A 14979-nucleotide genomic window follows, 5' to 3' on the forward strand; every position below is an offset into this window, starting at 1 on the left:
TGGGTTTACCATGGGGATGAACAGCCAAGATGTAATGTTTAAGTGGAAAGCTAATTATTATGGTGTAGGGTTTCAGTCTGTCTTTCTGTGTGTGTGGTAGGACAGGAGCAAGATTGTCTCTGAATGAAATAGTTTTCTGTTTGGCAGTTTTTGAACAGATTCTTGTATTGAAGCAGGTTTCAGAGAAAGGAACAGAGCAAGTGTTTCTGTGTTACAAAATTGGAAAAGAACAGGGAGTTGCAAACAGGAAGGATAGGGGACTGTGGATTGAAAAAGAACTACTACTGCCATCTTAGTGGCAGTGACTCTGACAGAAACCTTTGAAAACTCTTTGGGTGACCATCCTTCAAGACAGACTTCAAGATATGCATTAACACAGAGTGGCCGAGCAGAGGCTGGTAGCCAAGTTCAGTACCCATGAGGATTGCCTCATCTGGGACATTGGGTTCATGTCATACTACAGGTGACCCCACTACACTATAAACTCTCACACACAAGCACACTTACATACACACTCACACAGACCCTCTCTCACACAAACACCCCCCACACTCACATACATCATCATACTCATGCACATACTCCACCAAACATGCACACAAGCAAACACACATTCTCACATGCACATGCTCACACACTCTTTCTTTCCCTCATGTGCAAACACACACAAACACATAAAACTATGGGGTGAATTTGCATTTGCAGAATTGTATTTGCAGATACATTCTATTTTTGCTCAAAAAACACACAACCTGCAGACAGCCAATCCATATAACATTTTATAAATTCCTACTTTGGAAACAGAACCAGTCTGATTCAAGATTGGATACAGACAGACTGTAACCTCACACCTTTAATACACTGTCTGAGCTATCACCGTTTTATTAAACCTTAAGTGATCTTGAGAATGTGACTTAAAAGTAGTTCTGGGATTTACATACTAATGAACCGAAACCTGCAACCCATTCTAAAAGAAGAAAGACTTAACAGCAATCTAGGTTTGCTCAAGATATCATATCAGTTGTATGCATGACACTGTGATCTTTTGCTATAAATTCTGTGTCTTACAATCCTACTCCACAGCTACCTGATGAAGAAGCAGCACTCTGAAAACGAGTACATCCAAATAAACCTGTTGGGACTATCACCTGGTGTTGTGTGAATGGAATGACTCAGGAAGGGCTCCTGCCCGAAACGTCGATTTTCCTGCTCCTCGGATGCTGCCTGACCTGCTGTGCATTTCCAGCACCACTCTAACCTTGACTCTAATCTCCAGCATCTGCAGTCCTCCCTTTTGCCTTTGTTTAAGGAGGCCAAGAGAGATAATGCAATAAACTATAGACCAGTGAACCTTACATGAGTGGTAAGGAAATCATTGGAGAAGATTCTTAAAGACAGGAGTTACTCAAATTTGGAAAAGAATGAACATAACATGGAGTCAGCAAGGCTTTATGAGAGGGAAGTCTTGTGTCTCACCCAAACATGATTGAGTTTTTGAAGAAGTGATGAAGATGATTGATGAGTAGGACAGTGGATGCTGTTTATATGGATTTTATTAAGGCATTTGACAAGGTCCCTCATGGTAGGCTGACCCAGAAAATTAAGTCACATCGGATTCACAGTGAGACAGCAAATTGGCTAAGTCATATACAAGAGAAATTATGGAGGGGTGTTTTTTTGCCTAAAGGTCTGTGTTCAATGGTGTTCTGCAAGGATTTGTGCTAGGACCTTTGTTGTTGGTAATATAAATGACTTGGATGAAAATGTAAGTGGTTTAAATTGCAGATGATGCAAAAATTGGTGGAGTTGCGGATAGTGAAGAAGGTTATTAAAAGATACAGCAGGATGGTTGGGTGGAGGAACGGCAGATGGAATTTGTGAGGTGATGCATTTTGGGAGATAAAATGCAAGAATAAAGTATACATTTAATAGCAGAACCCTCAGGAGCCTTTATGTACAGAGGGATCTTGGGGTTCAAGTCCATATAGCACCCTGAAAGAGGCAACTTAAGTGGATTAGGTGGTAAAGGTGATATACAGCGTGCTTGTCTTAACTGGGAAGGGTACTGAAGATAAAAAGTTGCTAAGTCAAGCTACAGCTGTAAAAAACTTCAGTTATGCCAGATACAGAGTGTTGTGAGCAGTTCTCGTCTTCACACTATAGGAACAATGTTGAAGCTTTGGAGAGAGTGCAAAAGAGGTTTACCAGAATATTATCTGGATTTGAGTGTATTAGCTATAAGGAGAGGATGGACAAACCCGACTGTTTTCACTAGAGCATCAGAGGATGCAAGGCGACCTGATAGAAATATATAAAATTATCAGAGGCATGGTTAGTCAGAGTCTTTTTCCCCCAAGGTGGAAATGCTAAATATTAGGGGCATACGTTTAAGACGAAAGGGAAAATGTTTAAGGGAGACGTATGAGTGCAAGTTCTTTAAAAAGGGTGATAAGGTGCCTGGAATGCACTTCCAGAGAAGCAGATGAGTTGTCAACATTTAAGAAGCATGAATAGGAAAAGAAGAGAAGGATACGGACAATATACAGGTAGATAGAATTAGCTTAGAATGGCATCATGGTTGGCACATGGTAGCTGTTCCTGTGCTGTACTATTCAATGAAATCTATATTACTTTGTCAGTAGTAACCATGTCCAGGAACTTCCGATGGAGCGGCTGAACATGACTCAAGGGCTCGGTGATTGAATGGGTAGTGAGAGATACTACACAGCAATGGCTGAGCTGAAAAGAATGCGAGATTGTACATCGTCACATTTATTTGGAAAGAAATATAGACACTTATAATTATTTAACTGAGTGTTATATGAGTATCTCACATGTGTCCTTACTTGCGAGAAGAAGAATGCAAGTACAGAATTAGAGAAGGTGGACTGTGAAGTACAAGAATATTGTCCTTCATTGCTAGGTGGATGGAGTTTTAAAATATGGAGGTTATGCTGCAGCTGTATAGGGTTCTGGTGAGGCCATACCTGAGACAGTGTACAGTGTTAGTCTCCTGACTTGAGAAATAATGCGTTGGCACTGCAGGGGTTGCAGAGGAGGTTTTCAGGTTGATTCTGGAGTTGAGAACATTGGCTTATAAGGAGAGATTTAGGAGACTGGGACTATACTCATTGGAATTTAGAAGAATGAGGAGGATATTATAGCAACATGTAAAATTACAAAGGAAATAGATAAGATACAAACAGGGAGGTTGTTTCCACTGGCAGTGAAACTGGAACTAGGGGGCACAGCTCCAAAGTACGGGGAAGCAGAATTAGGACTGAGTTGAGGAGGAACTGCTTCACCCAAATGGTTGTGTGTCTGTGGAATTCCCTGCCCAGTGAAGCAGTTGAGGCGACCTTGTTGAATGTTTTTAAAGCAAAGATAGATAAATCTTTGAACAGTCGAGGAATTAAGGTTATGGGGCTGTTTTCCCTGGAGCGTCGGAGGCTGAGGGGTGACCTTATAGAGGTTTACAAAATTATGAGGGGCATGGATAGGGTAAAAATTGGCAAAGTCTTTTCCCTGGGGTTGGGGAGTCCAGAACTAGAGGGCATAGGTTTAGGGTGAGAGGGGAAAGTTTTAAAAGAGACCTAAGAGGCAACTTTTTCATGCAGAGGGTGGTATGTGTATGGAATGAGCTGCCACAGGAAGTGGTGGAGGCTGGTACAATTGCAACATTTAAGAGGCATTTGGATGGGTATATGAATAGGAAGGATTTGGAGGGATATGGGCTGGGTGCTGGCAAGTGGGACTAGATTGGGTTGGGATCTATGACTCTATGGTGAGTGGGCAGGTAAGTGGAACTGAGTCCATGAAAAGATCAGCCATGATCTTGTTGAATGACTGAGAAGGCTCGATAGGCCAGATGGCCTATTCCTGCTTCTTATGTTCTTAAGCAAATGAAGAGGCATTGTAGGATCTGGTGGCTTTAAACTACAGGTCGCAACGATTTGTATCCCAGATTGCTCGGAGGAAATAATACATGCTTTTGTCCAAAAATGTCTCTGGCCAAAGGGAAGGTGCCAGAGGACTGAGGACAGCTAATGTGGCTCAAAGTTACACGTGTAGCAGAGATAGAACAGCGAGTCTCACATCAGTGGAAGGGAAACTATTGCAGAAAATTCAGAAGGTGAAAATTAATGCCCATTTAGAGAGGCAAGGTTTGATGAGGGAAAGTCAGCATAGAAAGATGAGAATGTAGTGGATAGTGGGGTGGTGTGTGGTAGGTAAGCTTGGGGGTGACACAAAGATGACTTTATAAACTTGTTGGATCAGCAATCCAATAGGAGGAGAACTTGGCAAGGGATGGAGATTAGGGTGAACATGTTGAAGGAGAGCTTAGGGTTAGAGTAAAAGAATTGTTACAACTATTGATCTAATGTTTTCCAGGTACTTATGAAGTGAACAGACTGCCAGTATCTAATACCTAGTCTGCAAATTAAGAGGTAATTGGTGAATCATTACACAGAGGCCTGTATCCAGTCACCAAGTCACCCTTTATTCACACATAAACAGTCCTTTATTTGAGTTCTGCCACTTCAGAGTCAACTATTAGAGTGGCATTATCTCTGACACTCCTGTTTTGTTAAAATATAACGCCCACACTACTACCTAATAGCATTGTGTATGTGCAGGTGTAGGACACAGTGAAGAACAATGAGTGTGTAAATCTTTATTTCGATTCGACACTCCCGTTTTTATATGTCAACCAGGGCTCCCTGATTGGACCAATCAGGGAACTATATTCTGTGAGGTCCAGCTGGCTGACCTCATTACAAACACCTGTAAAAAGAACCTTACAAACTATTAGCCAAAAAAGCAAGTAAAAAGCAACTTTTGCCTCCGCACTGAATTCCCACACTGCCTCCAAATTCCCTGAACTATATATTTACTTGGGCTGTGTCTCACTCTGATTGAGATCTCTCCTTCCTGACCATGCAAAACTATTGACTGCATGTGACAAATAGTAATTCGTGTTAAATACAGAAACCTGGTTCATGTTTTCTGTCAATTTACTTCTAAAAGATAAGTACATTGGGGAAATCTACATATTTATTGAAATCTTTAACAATGTGACAACTCCACAAATAGTAGGGCTTGATTCCAGCATACTATGCCAGTGAGTCATGACAAATGATAGCTAATGTCAGTACAAGGCTCTCCTAGAGAAAACAAGAGCATGTTTACCGCCTCTGAATTTCCAGTTCCTCCTGACATGGACCATTCTGCACTTGTGGAAATAATTGTGAATTCTGTCGTGACAGCGTTGGACCTGAAACAGGAAATAGAAAATTATTTTTCAAGGATACCACATTATACATAAACAACACAAGCACAAACGGCACACAAAGAAATTCATTTGCTCAGATGCCATAGAGTGACTGCATGTTTCCCCAAACAGAACACAACTCCACAAAAAGATATTTTATAGAATTTACATTGAATTGCATATTCATTGGTATCTTTTACAATGCAAGTTAGCATACAGAAAGACATGTAAAGAAAGTTCATTCGACAGACTACCTTCAAATTCTGTCAAGAACAGCAAATGCTGTGTAACATCACAGTATGACCACATTTTCCTGGCATTCAAATGATCAAATGGCCCAGCACTCAGCCATTAGAAGTTACCAAATGTCAATCTCAGCATCCCTAAATTAGGGAGACAAAATCAGCGAAGGTTTCCACCACTGTTTGCTATACAGTGATGCTCCCATAATTGAATTGTATTTATCGTCACGTGTACCGAGGCACAGTGAAAAGCTTTGTTTTGCCAGCAATACAGGCAAATCACAGAATTAAGTAGCATAGATAAGTAAATAATAGTAAGCATCTGCAAAACAAAAACACAAGTACACGTGCATGTTAGGACTTTGAGAGTCCATTCTGTATTCTAACAACAGTAGGGTAGAAACTGTTACGAAACCGGCTGGTGCGTGTGCTTCGGCTTCTGTACCTTCTCCCCAATGGGAGAAGTTGTAGAAAAACATTGCCAGGGTGGGATGGATCTTTGAGAATGCTGGCGGCCTTTCCTTGACAGTGGGCCTGGTAGACAGATTCTACACATGGGAGGTTGGCCTTTGTGATTGCATGGGCCGAGTTCAACTCTGTAACAGTCTCTGATCTTGAATGGTACAATTACCATAGCAGGTGGCGATACACTCAGACAGAATGCTCTCAATGGTGCACCTATAAAAGTTGGCAAGGGTATTCGCTGTGATGCCAAATTTCCTCAGCTGACTGAGGAAGAGACGTTGTTGGGCCTCCAGTGCGTAACCAGTGCGTCCACATGAAGAATCCAAGACAGCTTGATGTGAATGACCATTCCCAGGAGCTTGACACGCTCCCCTTGTTCCACCTCTGTGCTGTTAATGTGTTGCGGGGCATGAATAACATCCTGCCAAAAGTCAGTAATGAGTTCCTTGGTTTTGCTGGCATTGAGAGCTAGGTTGTTCTCAGTGCACCATTTTTCCAGGTTTTCCACCTCCCATCTGTAGTCTGTTTCGTCGCCATCTGAGATTCGACCGACAATGGTGGTGTCATCAGCGAACTCGATATTTGGAGACAGTCATGGATATACAGTGAGCACACTAGGGGACTAAGTACGTACCCATGGGGCTCCAGTGTTGAATGTTAATGACGAAGAAATATTGTCCCCAATCTTCACTAATTGTGGCCTGTGGGTCAGGAAACTGAGGATCCAGTTGCAGAGGGTGGGGCTTTGTCTGAGATCACTAAGTTTAGTAATCAGTCTCAAGGGGATAATAGCGTTGAAGGCTGAACTGTAGTCAATGAGTAGGATTCTTATGTAGCTGTTCTTGGTGTCAAGATGTTCTAGGGAGGAGTGAAGGGAAAGTGATATGGCTTCTGACGTGGATCTGTTGCTCCGATAGGCAAATTAGAGTGGGTTAAGAGTGGTGAGAGGCTGGAGTCGATTAATGCCATGGCCAAACTTTCAAAGCACTTCATGACCACCAAAGTTAGAGTAGTTATTGAGACATACTGCATGAGCTTTCTTTGGCACAGGGATGATGTTGGCCCTCTTGAAATAGGTGGGGACAGTGGCCTACTGCAGGGAGAGGTTGAAGATGTCTAAGAAGACCTCTGCCAATTGATCTGCACATGCTCTGAGTGCATGGCCTGGTACTCCGTCTGGTCCCATCGCTTTCCTTGGATTCACACGAAGGAAAACTGATCTGACCTCTGATAGGATAGGCTTGTCAGGATAGGTGTTACCGCTCCGCCAAAATTCTGCTCAAAGCAAGCATAGACGGCGTTGAGACGATCTGGGAGTGATCTGAGATCGCCTTCTATCTTGCACTGTCTGTCTCTTTTTAGAACCTGTGGTGTTATTCAGTCCTTGTCATAGTCGCTGGGTGTCTGTCTGGGTCTCTAGTTTGGATTGGTATTGGTCCTTGGCTCTGCAAAGGTCATATGTGGATTCCTCATATTTGAGTGGGTCTCCTAGTCTGAAGGTCTCATTCCTGGTTTTTAGCAGGTTTGGAATGCCCTGATTCATCCAGGGTTTCCTGCTGGGAAGCACCCGGATAGACTTCCTCAGTATGCAGTACTCCACACAATTGCAATAAAGTCTGTGACTGTGGTGGCGTACTCATCCAAGGTACCTGCGGATTGTTTGAACATGGCCCAATCAGCCGATTCCAGACAGCACCAGAGTTGATCCTCTGTCTCCTCCAACCAGTACTGGACCTGTATCCGTGAGGGGGTCTCCTACTTGAGCTTTTCCCTGTAAGCAGGGAGAAGAAAACAAGGCATTGTGGTCAGAGTTCCCATAATGAGGGTGGGGGAATGAGGCGGTTGGCATCCTTCACAGTGGTTGAAAATGTACATAAGTAAAGAACCTTGCGAAACTCCTCATCCATCATAAAGGGGAAGCAATGGCCTAGTGGTATTCTCACTGGACTATTAATCCAGAAATTTAGCTAATGCTTGGAGACATGGGTTCAAACCCCACTACAGCAGATGACCATGAAACCAATGTTAGGAAAATCCAATCTGGCTCATTAATGTCCAATCTGCCATCCTCACATGGTCTGGCCCACATGTGACTCCAGACCCACAGCAAGTGGTTGATTCTCAATAGTCCTCTGGACAGTGAGGGATGGGCAATGACTGCTGGCCTGGCCAGTGAGACTATATTCTGTGAATGAATAAAAACAAATGTGATAAAGGCCATTTGGATAGAGTATGAGGCTATCAAATGTTCGATGAACTGAATGAATAGTGGGGAAGACAAAAGGAGAATGCCCAGTTTGCCGAACAGCATTATTCTCACAGTACAAATGTAACCTACATAAATTGCCACTCTTCTTCTTTGTTCCTTAAGTCATTTCTTCTGACAAAATGTTTTGACAACTTTCCATATAGGAAATTGATAAAATAGCAATGGACATAAGATCCAGGATAACTTGGCAAGATGGATCCAAAATTGGCTTAGTGGCAGGAGTTGGGGATGGTGATTGAAGGCTGTTTGTCTGAGTAGCATACCACTGAAACTAGATTACATTACAGTGTGGAAAAAGGCCCTTCGGCCAAACAAGTCCACACCGACCCGCCAAAGCACAACCCACCCATATCCCTACATTTATCCCTCACCTAACACTACAGGCAATTTAGCATGGCCAATTCACCTGATGTGCACATCTTTGTGACTGTGGGAGGAAACTGGAGCACCAAGAGGAAACCCACGCAGACATGGGGAGAATGTGCAAACTCTACACAGTCAGTCGCCTGAGGCAGGAATTGAACCCGGGTGTCCAGCGCTGTGAGGCAGCAGTGCTAACCACTGTGCCATCGTGCCTCCCATCTAATGCTGCATCTCTTAATATTTGTGATTTATAAATGACATAAAATAGTGTGGGGGGGATGAAAATAATTTTGCAGATGACTCGAAGAATGGAGTGATTAATTCTGAGTAAGGTTGTCTTAGGTTACAGAAAAATAAAGATGTGTTGATCATATGAGCAGATCAGTGGCAGATGGAATTGAATCTTGAAAACTGGAAGCAACAAGACAAGAGAGTACTCAATGAATGGCTGGATACTTAGAAGGTCAGAAAAAGAGAATTCCTGGGGTGCTTGTCTGTAGATCCCTGAAGGCAGCAGCAAGGTTAATAGGATGGTTAAGAATGCAGGACACTTGCCTTTATCAGTTGTAGCATCAATTACAAGAGCAGGAAGGTTACGATGGAGCTGTACAAAACTTTGGTTCAGCTACAGCTGGAGTTCTGGTCATCAAATGATAGGAAGAATATGATTGCACTAAAGAGGGTATGGAAGAGATGCACCAGAATGTTGCCTGGTATGCAGTACTTTAGATATGAAGAGGCTGGATAGGGTCAGGCTGTTTTCTTTAGAGTTGAGACTAGTTAAGGGGAATCGGATTGAGTTCTGTAGAATTATGTAGGACTAAAACAGAGTTTATGTCTGTATTTATTTACTTATTATTGTCACATGCACTGAGATACAGTGGGGTGTGTTGTTTTGCATGTAATACAGGCAGATTGTATCATATAAAGTGCATCAGGGTAGCAGAATACAGTGTTACAGCCGCAGGGTAGGTACAGAGAAAGGGTCTGTCCAAAAGCAATTCTCCTTAGATGATGGGACAATAACAGTGGGGCATAAATTTAAGGTGAAGCACAGGAAGTTTAGAGGTGATCTGGGAGAAACACTTTCACCCAGAAGGTGGTTGGAATCTGGAATGCATTACCTGGGAGAGTAGAAAAGGTGGAAAATCTCACAATCTTTAAAAAGTATATGGATAAGCACTTGAAATGTCATAACATTCATGGCTTTGAGCCAAGTGCTAAAATTATGTAGGTAGGTTGGTACAGAGTCAATGAGCCAAAGGGCCTCTTCTGTGTTGTATGACTCTATGGAGGTTCATTAGCTCAGTTGGCTGGAAGGATGGTTTACAATGTAGAGTGGTGCCAAGAGCTGAGGTTCAATTCCCACACTGGCTGAGATCACCATGAAGGGCTCAGCTTATCAAACTGCCCCTCGCCTGAGGCCTAGTTATTATCAGGTTAAACTCTCCACCAATCAACTTTCTCAAATGAGAAAAAACTAAAAAATCTTTACTAAAGACACTAAAATATTTTATGTACCAATAAAAATGAAGAGAGATGGGGGCAAGGAGAGAGAGAGAGAGAGAGAGTGAGAGAGAGAGTGAGTCAAGGAGAGAGAGAGAGGGTCAAGGAGAGAGAGAGCGAGAGAGAGAGAGCGAGAGAGCGAGAGATGGGGGCAAGGAGAGAGGGAGAGAGAGAGAGAGAGAGAGAGAGAGAGAGATGGGGGCAAGGAGAGAGAGAGAGAGAGAGAGATGGGGGCAAGGAGAGAGAGAGAGAGATGGGGGCAAGGAGAGAGAGAGAGAGAGAGATGGGGGCATTGGTACATAAAATTGAATACAATGCATTATAAAAGTACATAAGTATAATGTTCAATGATAACCTCACTAATAAAATAAAACTCACTACATTGACTAAATTCACATAAGTTGACATATTAATTTTAAACACAAAAGTTAGATTTCAGAAGTTTTGTCGGCATTATTTGTATATACAGCTGATCTTAAACAAAGTCACCATTGAGCTACTGGACCATATGGCTGCTCTCTCAAAATTGCTGGTTGTTAAATGTGAGGGGTCATCATTCCCCAGGCAAGGGGAGAGGCTAAAAATCAGAGGCCTTCATGATAACCTCAACCAGTGTGGAAAGTGAACCCATGCTGTTGGCATCACTCACCAGCCATCCAGCCAATGGACTGAACTGAATCTCATGCAACTTGTACAAGACATGAGAAAAAAGACTGTCAGCAGGTGCTGGATGAATTATATTAACTGTTGTTATGGAGCAGAGCAAATTCCCTGCATACATATTTCGGTGATAGTATAGACTCTAACGTTTATCTTATTTAAAGGCAAGTGTAAGGTACTGTCCTCTAGATGTCATTCTTTTGGTTACATGTCTTGGCTTTAAGCAAAACATACTTTATTTCAGATCTGTTGAAGAGTTATCTAGACTTGAAACACTAGCTTGCTCTGTCTCCATTGACGTTGTCTGACTCGCTGTGATCTCCAGCATTTATTGCTTTCAGTGCAGATCCAGCATCTGCAGTAATTTGCTTACTCTCAGTTAAAATACAAACAGAAGAAAGAAGAATTGGTATAACTTTAAGAATAGAATAATAGATTATGCCGCTGCTAAACAGCAACTGTTTCAATATAGTAAATTTCCACAGACACACATTCGGTAAAAGCAAAATCAGTAAAATAGATTGCCTCATATGCAACTCTAGCACAGAGCGAGAACCCAAGCTTTTTAGCTGTAGAAGGGGAGAGAAAAAGCTTCCGTAGCCAATTTCCAAACCCCAGCAACTACTGAAAGCCAAATTAAAACTCTGCTTCTGTGGGAACTTGACTCCATCCATTCATGCTGCTTCTATTGTTACAACTTTAAAAAAACCCTGTTTACTTTGACATCTTCGGATAGACAGCTCAACGGTTATGGCTCATAATCTCTCTTCAAAAAAAAGACCAAATACACCTGTTAAAGCCATAGTATTAGCACACAGTGTTTAACAGTGATCAATTCAACTGGACATCAGATAGCCCTAGACTCCTGAGAATGACCATTTCTTATAAGAATTCTATAGTGTTTCCCAGGAGAATGCCTCACATTACTGTTTAGAAAACCTGTTTGCTTAAGTTACAACAGAAGGTACTTTTTTTTCAAATATAGACTTGGGTTGGTCTCCCAACATAAGCATAAATATATTCTGTAGCTATTATAAATATACCAGTTAAATAATTAACAGTTTTGCTGCTTGAGCTCCTATCTAATAGAACAGTGAAGGGGTAGCCCCAAGCTAACAACCTACTGTTTTGCCTGCCTATTTGCATTAGCATCTCACTGGAATATCGATAGCTTGTGGAAGCTGGCATATTGTCTTAAAAAAGATGAGTAGACTGTTGTCCTGTCCCTAGAGTGACACTGTCTCCAGTTAGCTGAACAGACAGCAATGTCGATGGAAAGATTTTCACTTCTTTCATTTACATTTCCTGCTGAGAGAAACACAAGAGATTCGTGAGACAAAATGTTTGATCATCAAATGCTAAGGGAAGCAGTTAAACCTAGGTTGTGGAGAAATACCAGAACATGAAGGACATCTTCATGTTTGAAAAATCCAATCTCTGAACATATAACCATACTACCAATCAGACAGTTGCAGATGTGGCGATGAAAAATAATTACGCAATGCAAAGGATCAGGAAGACCTGCATGCCCATGCATGAAAATCAGCCACTTTGTCTCAAATATGAAAAAACGGTAACTACAAAACTCACAATCTCATGGTGCAAGAGAAATGATTTAGTGGTGTTTCATGCAAACGAAACTAACTAGAAGATACAATCTGAACCACTGATTTAAGCAGCACAACAGAAAACATTACATGTGGGAATTCAGTACTGACTGAACATTAGTACGGAATGTTAATCAAGGTGAGTGTAAACCAGGGTTGTGTAGTGAGAGGGTCTTCAGAATTTACATCATCAAAAGTCTAATTTTGCTTTACATTTAGCAATTAACTAAAAATACTTTTTAAAAGTGGCAGGTTTCTATTTAATAAGGATTCAAGTTAAGTTTCATCAAGGCTGAAAGACATGTATACATGTATACATGCCCTCAGAGTAAATGCAGCTAATTGGCTAACTACCTTAAACAGGTGATCTGAAAGTGAAATTAATGTGTATAGGCCAGCACAGTCTCGATGGGCCCAAGGACCTCTTCTGTGTTGTATGACTCTCTGACCTTCATCTCAGGAAAAGATTCTCCTCATCTCTGTCTTAAGAGGGCATCCCCTAGTTCAGGACATAAACATATGAGGAAGCATCTTTCCCATATTCATCTTGTCAAAACCATTCAACATCCCATACACTTTAATTAAGCTGCCACTCATTCTTCTAAATTCCAGATTGTCCAACCTATCTTCATAAGAAAACTGAGTAAGGGGCAGAGCCAGTGTGAGCAACTTCAGCAAAGTGAGACAAAGGCTAAGTGAATTAAGTGAGTATACGGTTAGAAATTTAGCTCAAAGTGGAAGTTTGATGTTAAGGTAGAATTTAGGGTCTACTGCAAGGACACTCTCTAGATTGAGGGGGGAGTGGGACATGATAAAAAAAAGTGGATGAAGAGGCTAACCTGAAGTGAGATCTGCAGCAAATGACGTTACAGAGCACAGTATGATGCAAGCACAAGAAAAGAAACTGATTGGTGAGTAGGGCAAGTGAATATTTCTAAATCTTGAAAATAAAACACCTTCAATTTGTGTATAGGTCTCCAGTGTTATTCTTCACTCTTTCCTTATAAAATAAGAATTTAAAAACTGGGGAGGTGATGGCCTAGTGGTATTATCGCTAGGCTATTAATTCAAGTTCTGGGGACTGGGTTCAAATCTTGCCACAGCTAATGGTAGAATTTGAATTCAATAAATATATCTGGCATTAAGGACACACTGATGACCATGGAGACACTTGATTTTTGGAAAAGCTATCTGGTTGATGAATATCCTTCAGGGATGGAAATTTGCCATCCTCACCTGGTCTGGCCTATGTGTGACTCCAGACACAGAGCAATGTGGATGACTCTCAATTGCCATCTGAAATGCCTAGCATGCCATTCAGTTATACCAATCATTACAAATTCTCAAAGAAATGAAACCATGTAGATCAACTGGCTCAAACCATATAGATTGACCAGGGAACCAGAAAAGACAATGGCAGAAACAGTGCTGTCAACCCTGCAAAGTTCTCCTTACTGAACCCGGGGTATAGTGCTCTAATTGGGACAGCTGTCTCATAGACTGGTCAAGCAACCAGCCAGTCACACTCAAGGAATCACAGCTTACAGGCAATGTCTCAGACACCAATATCACTTATCTTAGCAGGACTTATGCACTTAATGGTAAGGTCCTAGAGAGTGTTGCTGAACAAAGATACCTTGGAGTGCAGCTTCGTAACCCCTTGAAAGTGAAGTCGCAGGTAAATAGGATAGTGAAGAATTCATTTGGTATGCTTTCCTTCATTGGTCAGAGTACTGAGTAAAGGAGTTGGAAGATCATGTTGCAGCTGTACAACACATTGGTTGGGCCACTGTTGGAATATTGCGTGCAAATCTGGTCTCCTTCCTATCGGAAGGATGTTGTGAAACTTGAAAGGGTTCAGAAAAGATTTACAAGGATGCTGCCAGCGTTGGAGGATTTGTGCTATAGGGAGAGATTGAATAGGTTGGGGCTGTTTTCCCTGGAGCATCAGAGGCTATACCCCGGGTTCAGTAAGGAGAACTTTGCAGGGTTGACAGCACTGTTTCTGCCATTGTCTTTTCTGGTTCCCTGGTCAATCTATATGGTTTGAGCCAGTTGATCTACATGGTTTCATTTCTTTGAGAATTTGTAATGATTGGTATAACTGAATGGCATGCTAGGCATTTCAGATGGCAATTGAGAGTCATCCACATTGCTCTGTGTCTGGAGTCACACATAGGCCAGACCAGGTGAGGATGGCAAATTTCCATCCCTGAAGGACCTTAATAAAGGTTTATGAAATCATGAGGGGCATGGATTAGTAGACAAAGTCTCTTCCCTGTATTAGGCAGTCCAGATCTAGAGGGCATAGGTTTAGGGTGAGAGGGGAAAGAAACAAAAAAAGACCTAAGGGGCAACTTTCTCACTCAGAAGGTGGTACGTGTATGGAATGAGCTGTCACAGGAAGTGGTGGAGGCTAGTACAATTGCGACATTTAAAAGGCACTTGGATGGGTATATGTATAGGAAAGGTTTGGAGATGTATGGGCCAGGTGCTAGCAGGTGGGATTAGATTGGCTTGGGATATCTGGTTGGTATGGACGAGTTGGACTGAAGGGACTGTTTTCATGCTGTACATCTCTACGACTCTATGACT

At 42.0% G+C, this 14979-nt stretch overlaps 1 protein-coding gene across 6 annotated transcripts in view; it reads right to left on the reverse strand.

Annotated features, from left to right (window-relative positions):
- The window catches only part of enah (ENAH actin regulator), a 427681-nt gene that overhangs the window by 85295 nt on the left and 327407 nt on the right, over positions 1-14979 (reverse strand). For all 6 annotated transcript variants that reach the window (XM_072550524.1, XM_072550518.1, XM_072550527.1 and 3 more), the window contains one exon: positions 5191-5275. In XM_072550524.1, coding sequence (XP_072406625.1) covers positions 5191-5275 — 85 coding nt within the window. The remainder of the gene's footprint in view (positions 1-5190; positions 5276-14979) is intronic.

Source organism: Chiloscyllium punctatum, chromosome 3 (assembly GCF_047496795.1).
Source record: "Chiloscyllium punctatum isolate Juve2018m chromosome 3, sChiPun1.3, whole genome shotgun sequence".
Taxonomy (NCBI): domain Eukaryota; kingdom Metazoa; phylum Chordata; class Chondrichthyes; order Orectolobiformes; family Hemiscylliidae; genus Chiloscyllium; species Chiloscyllium punctatum.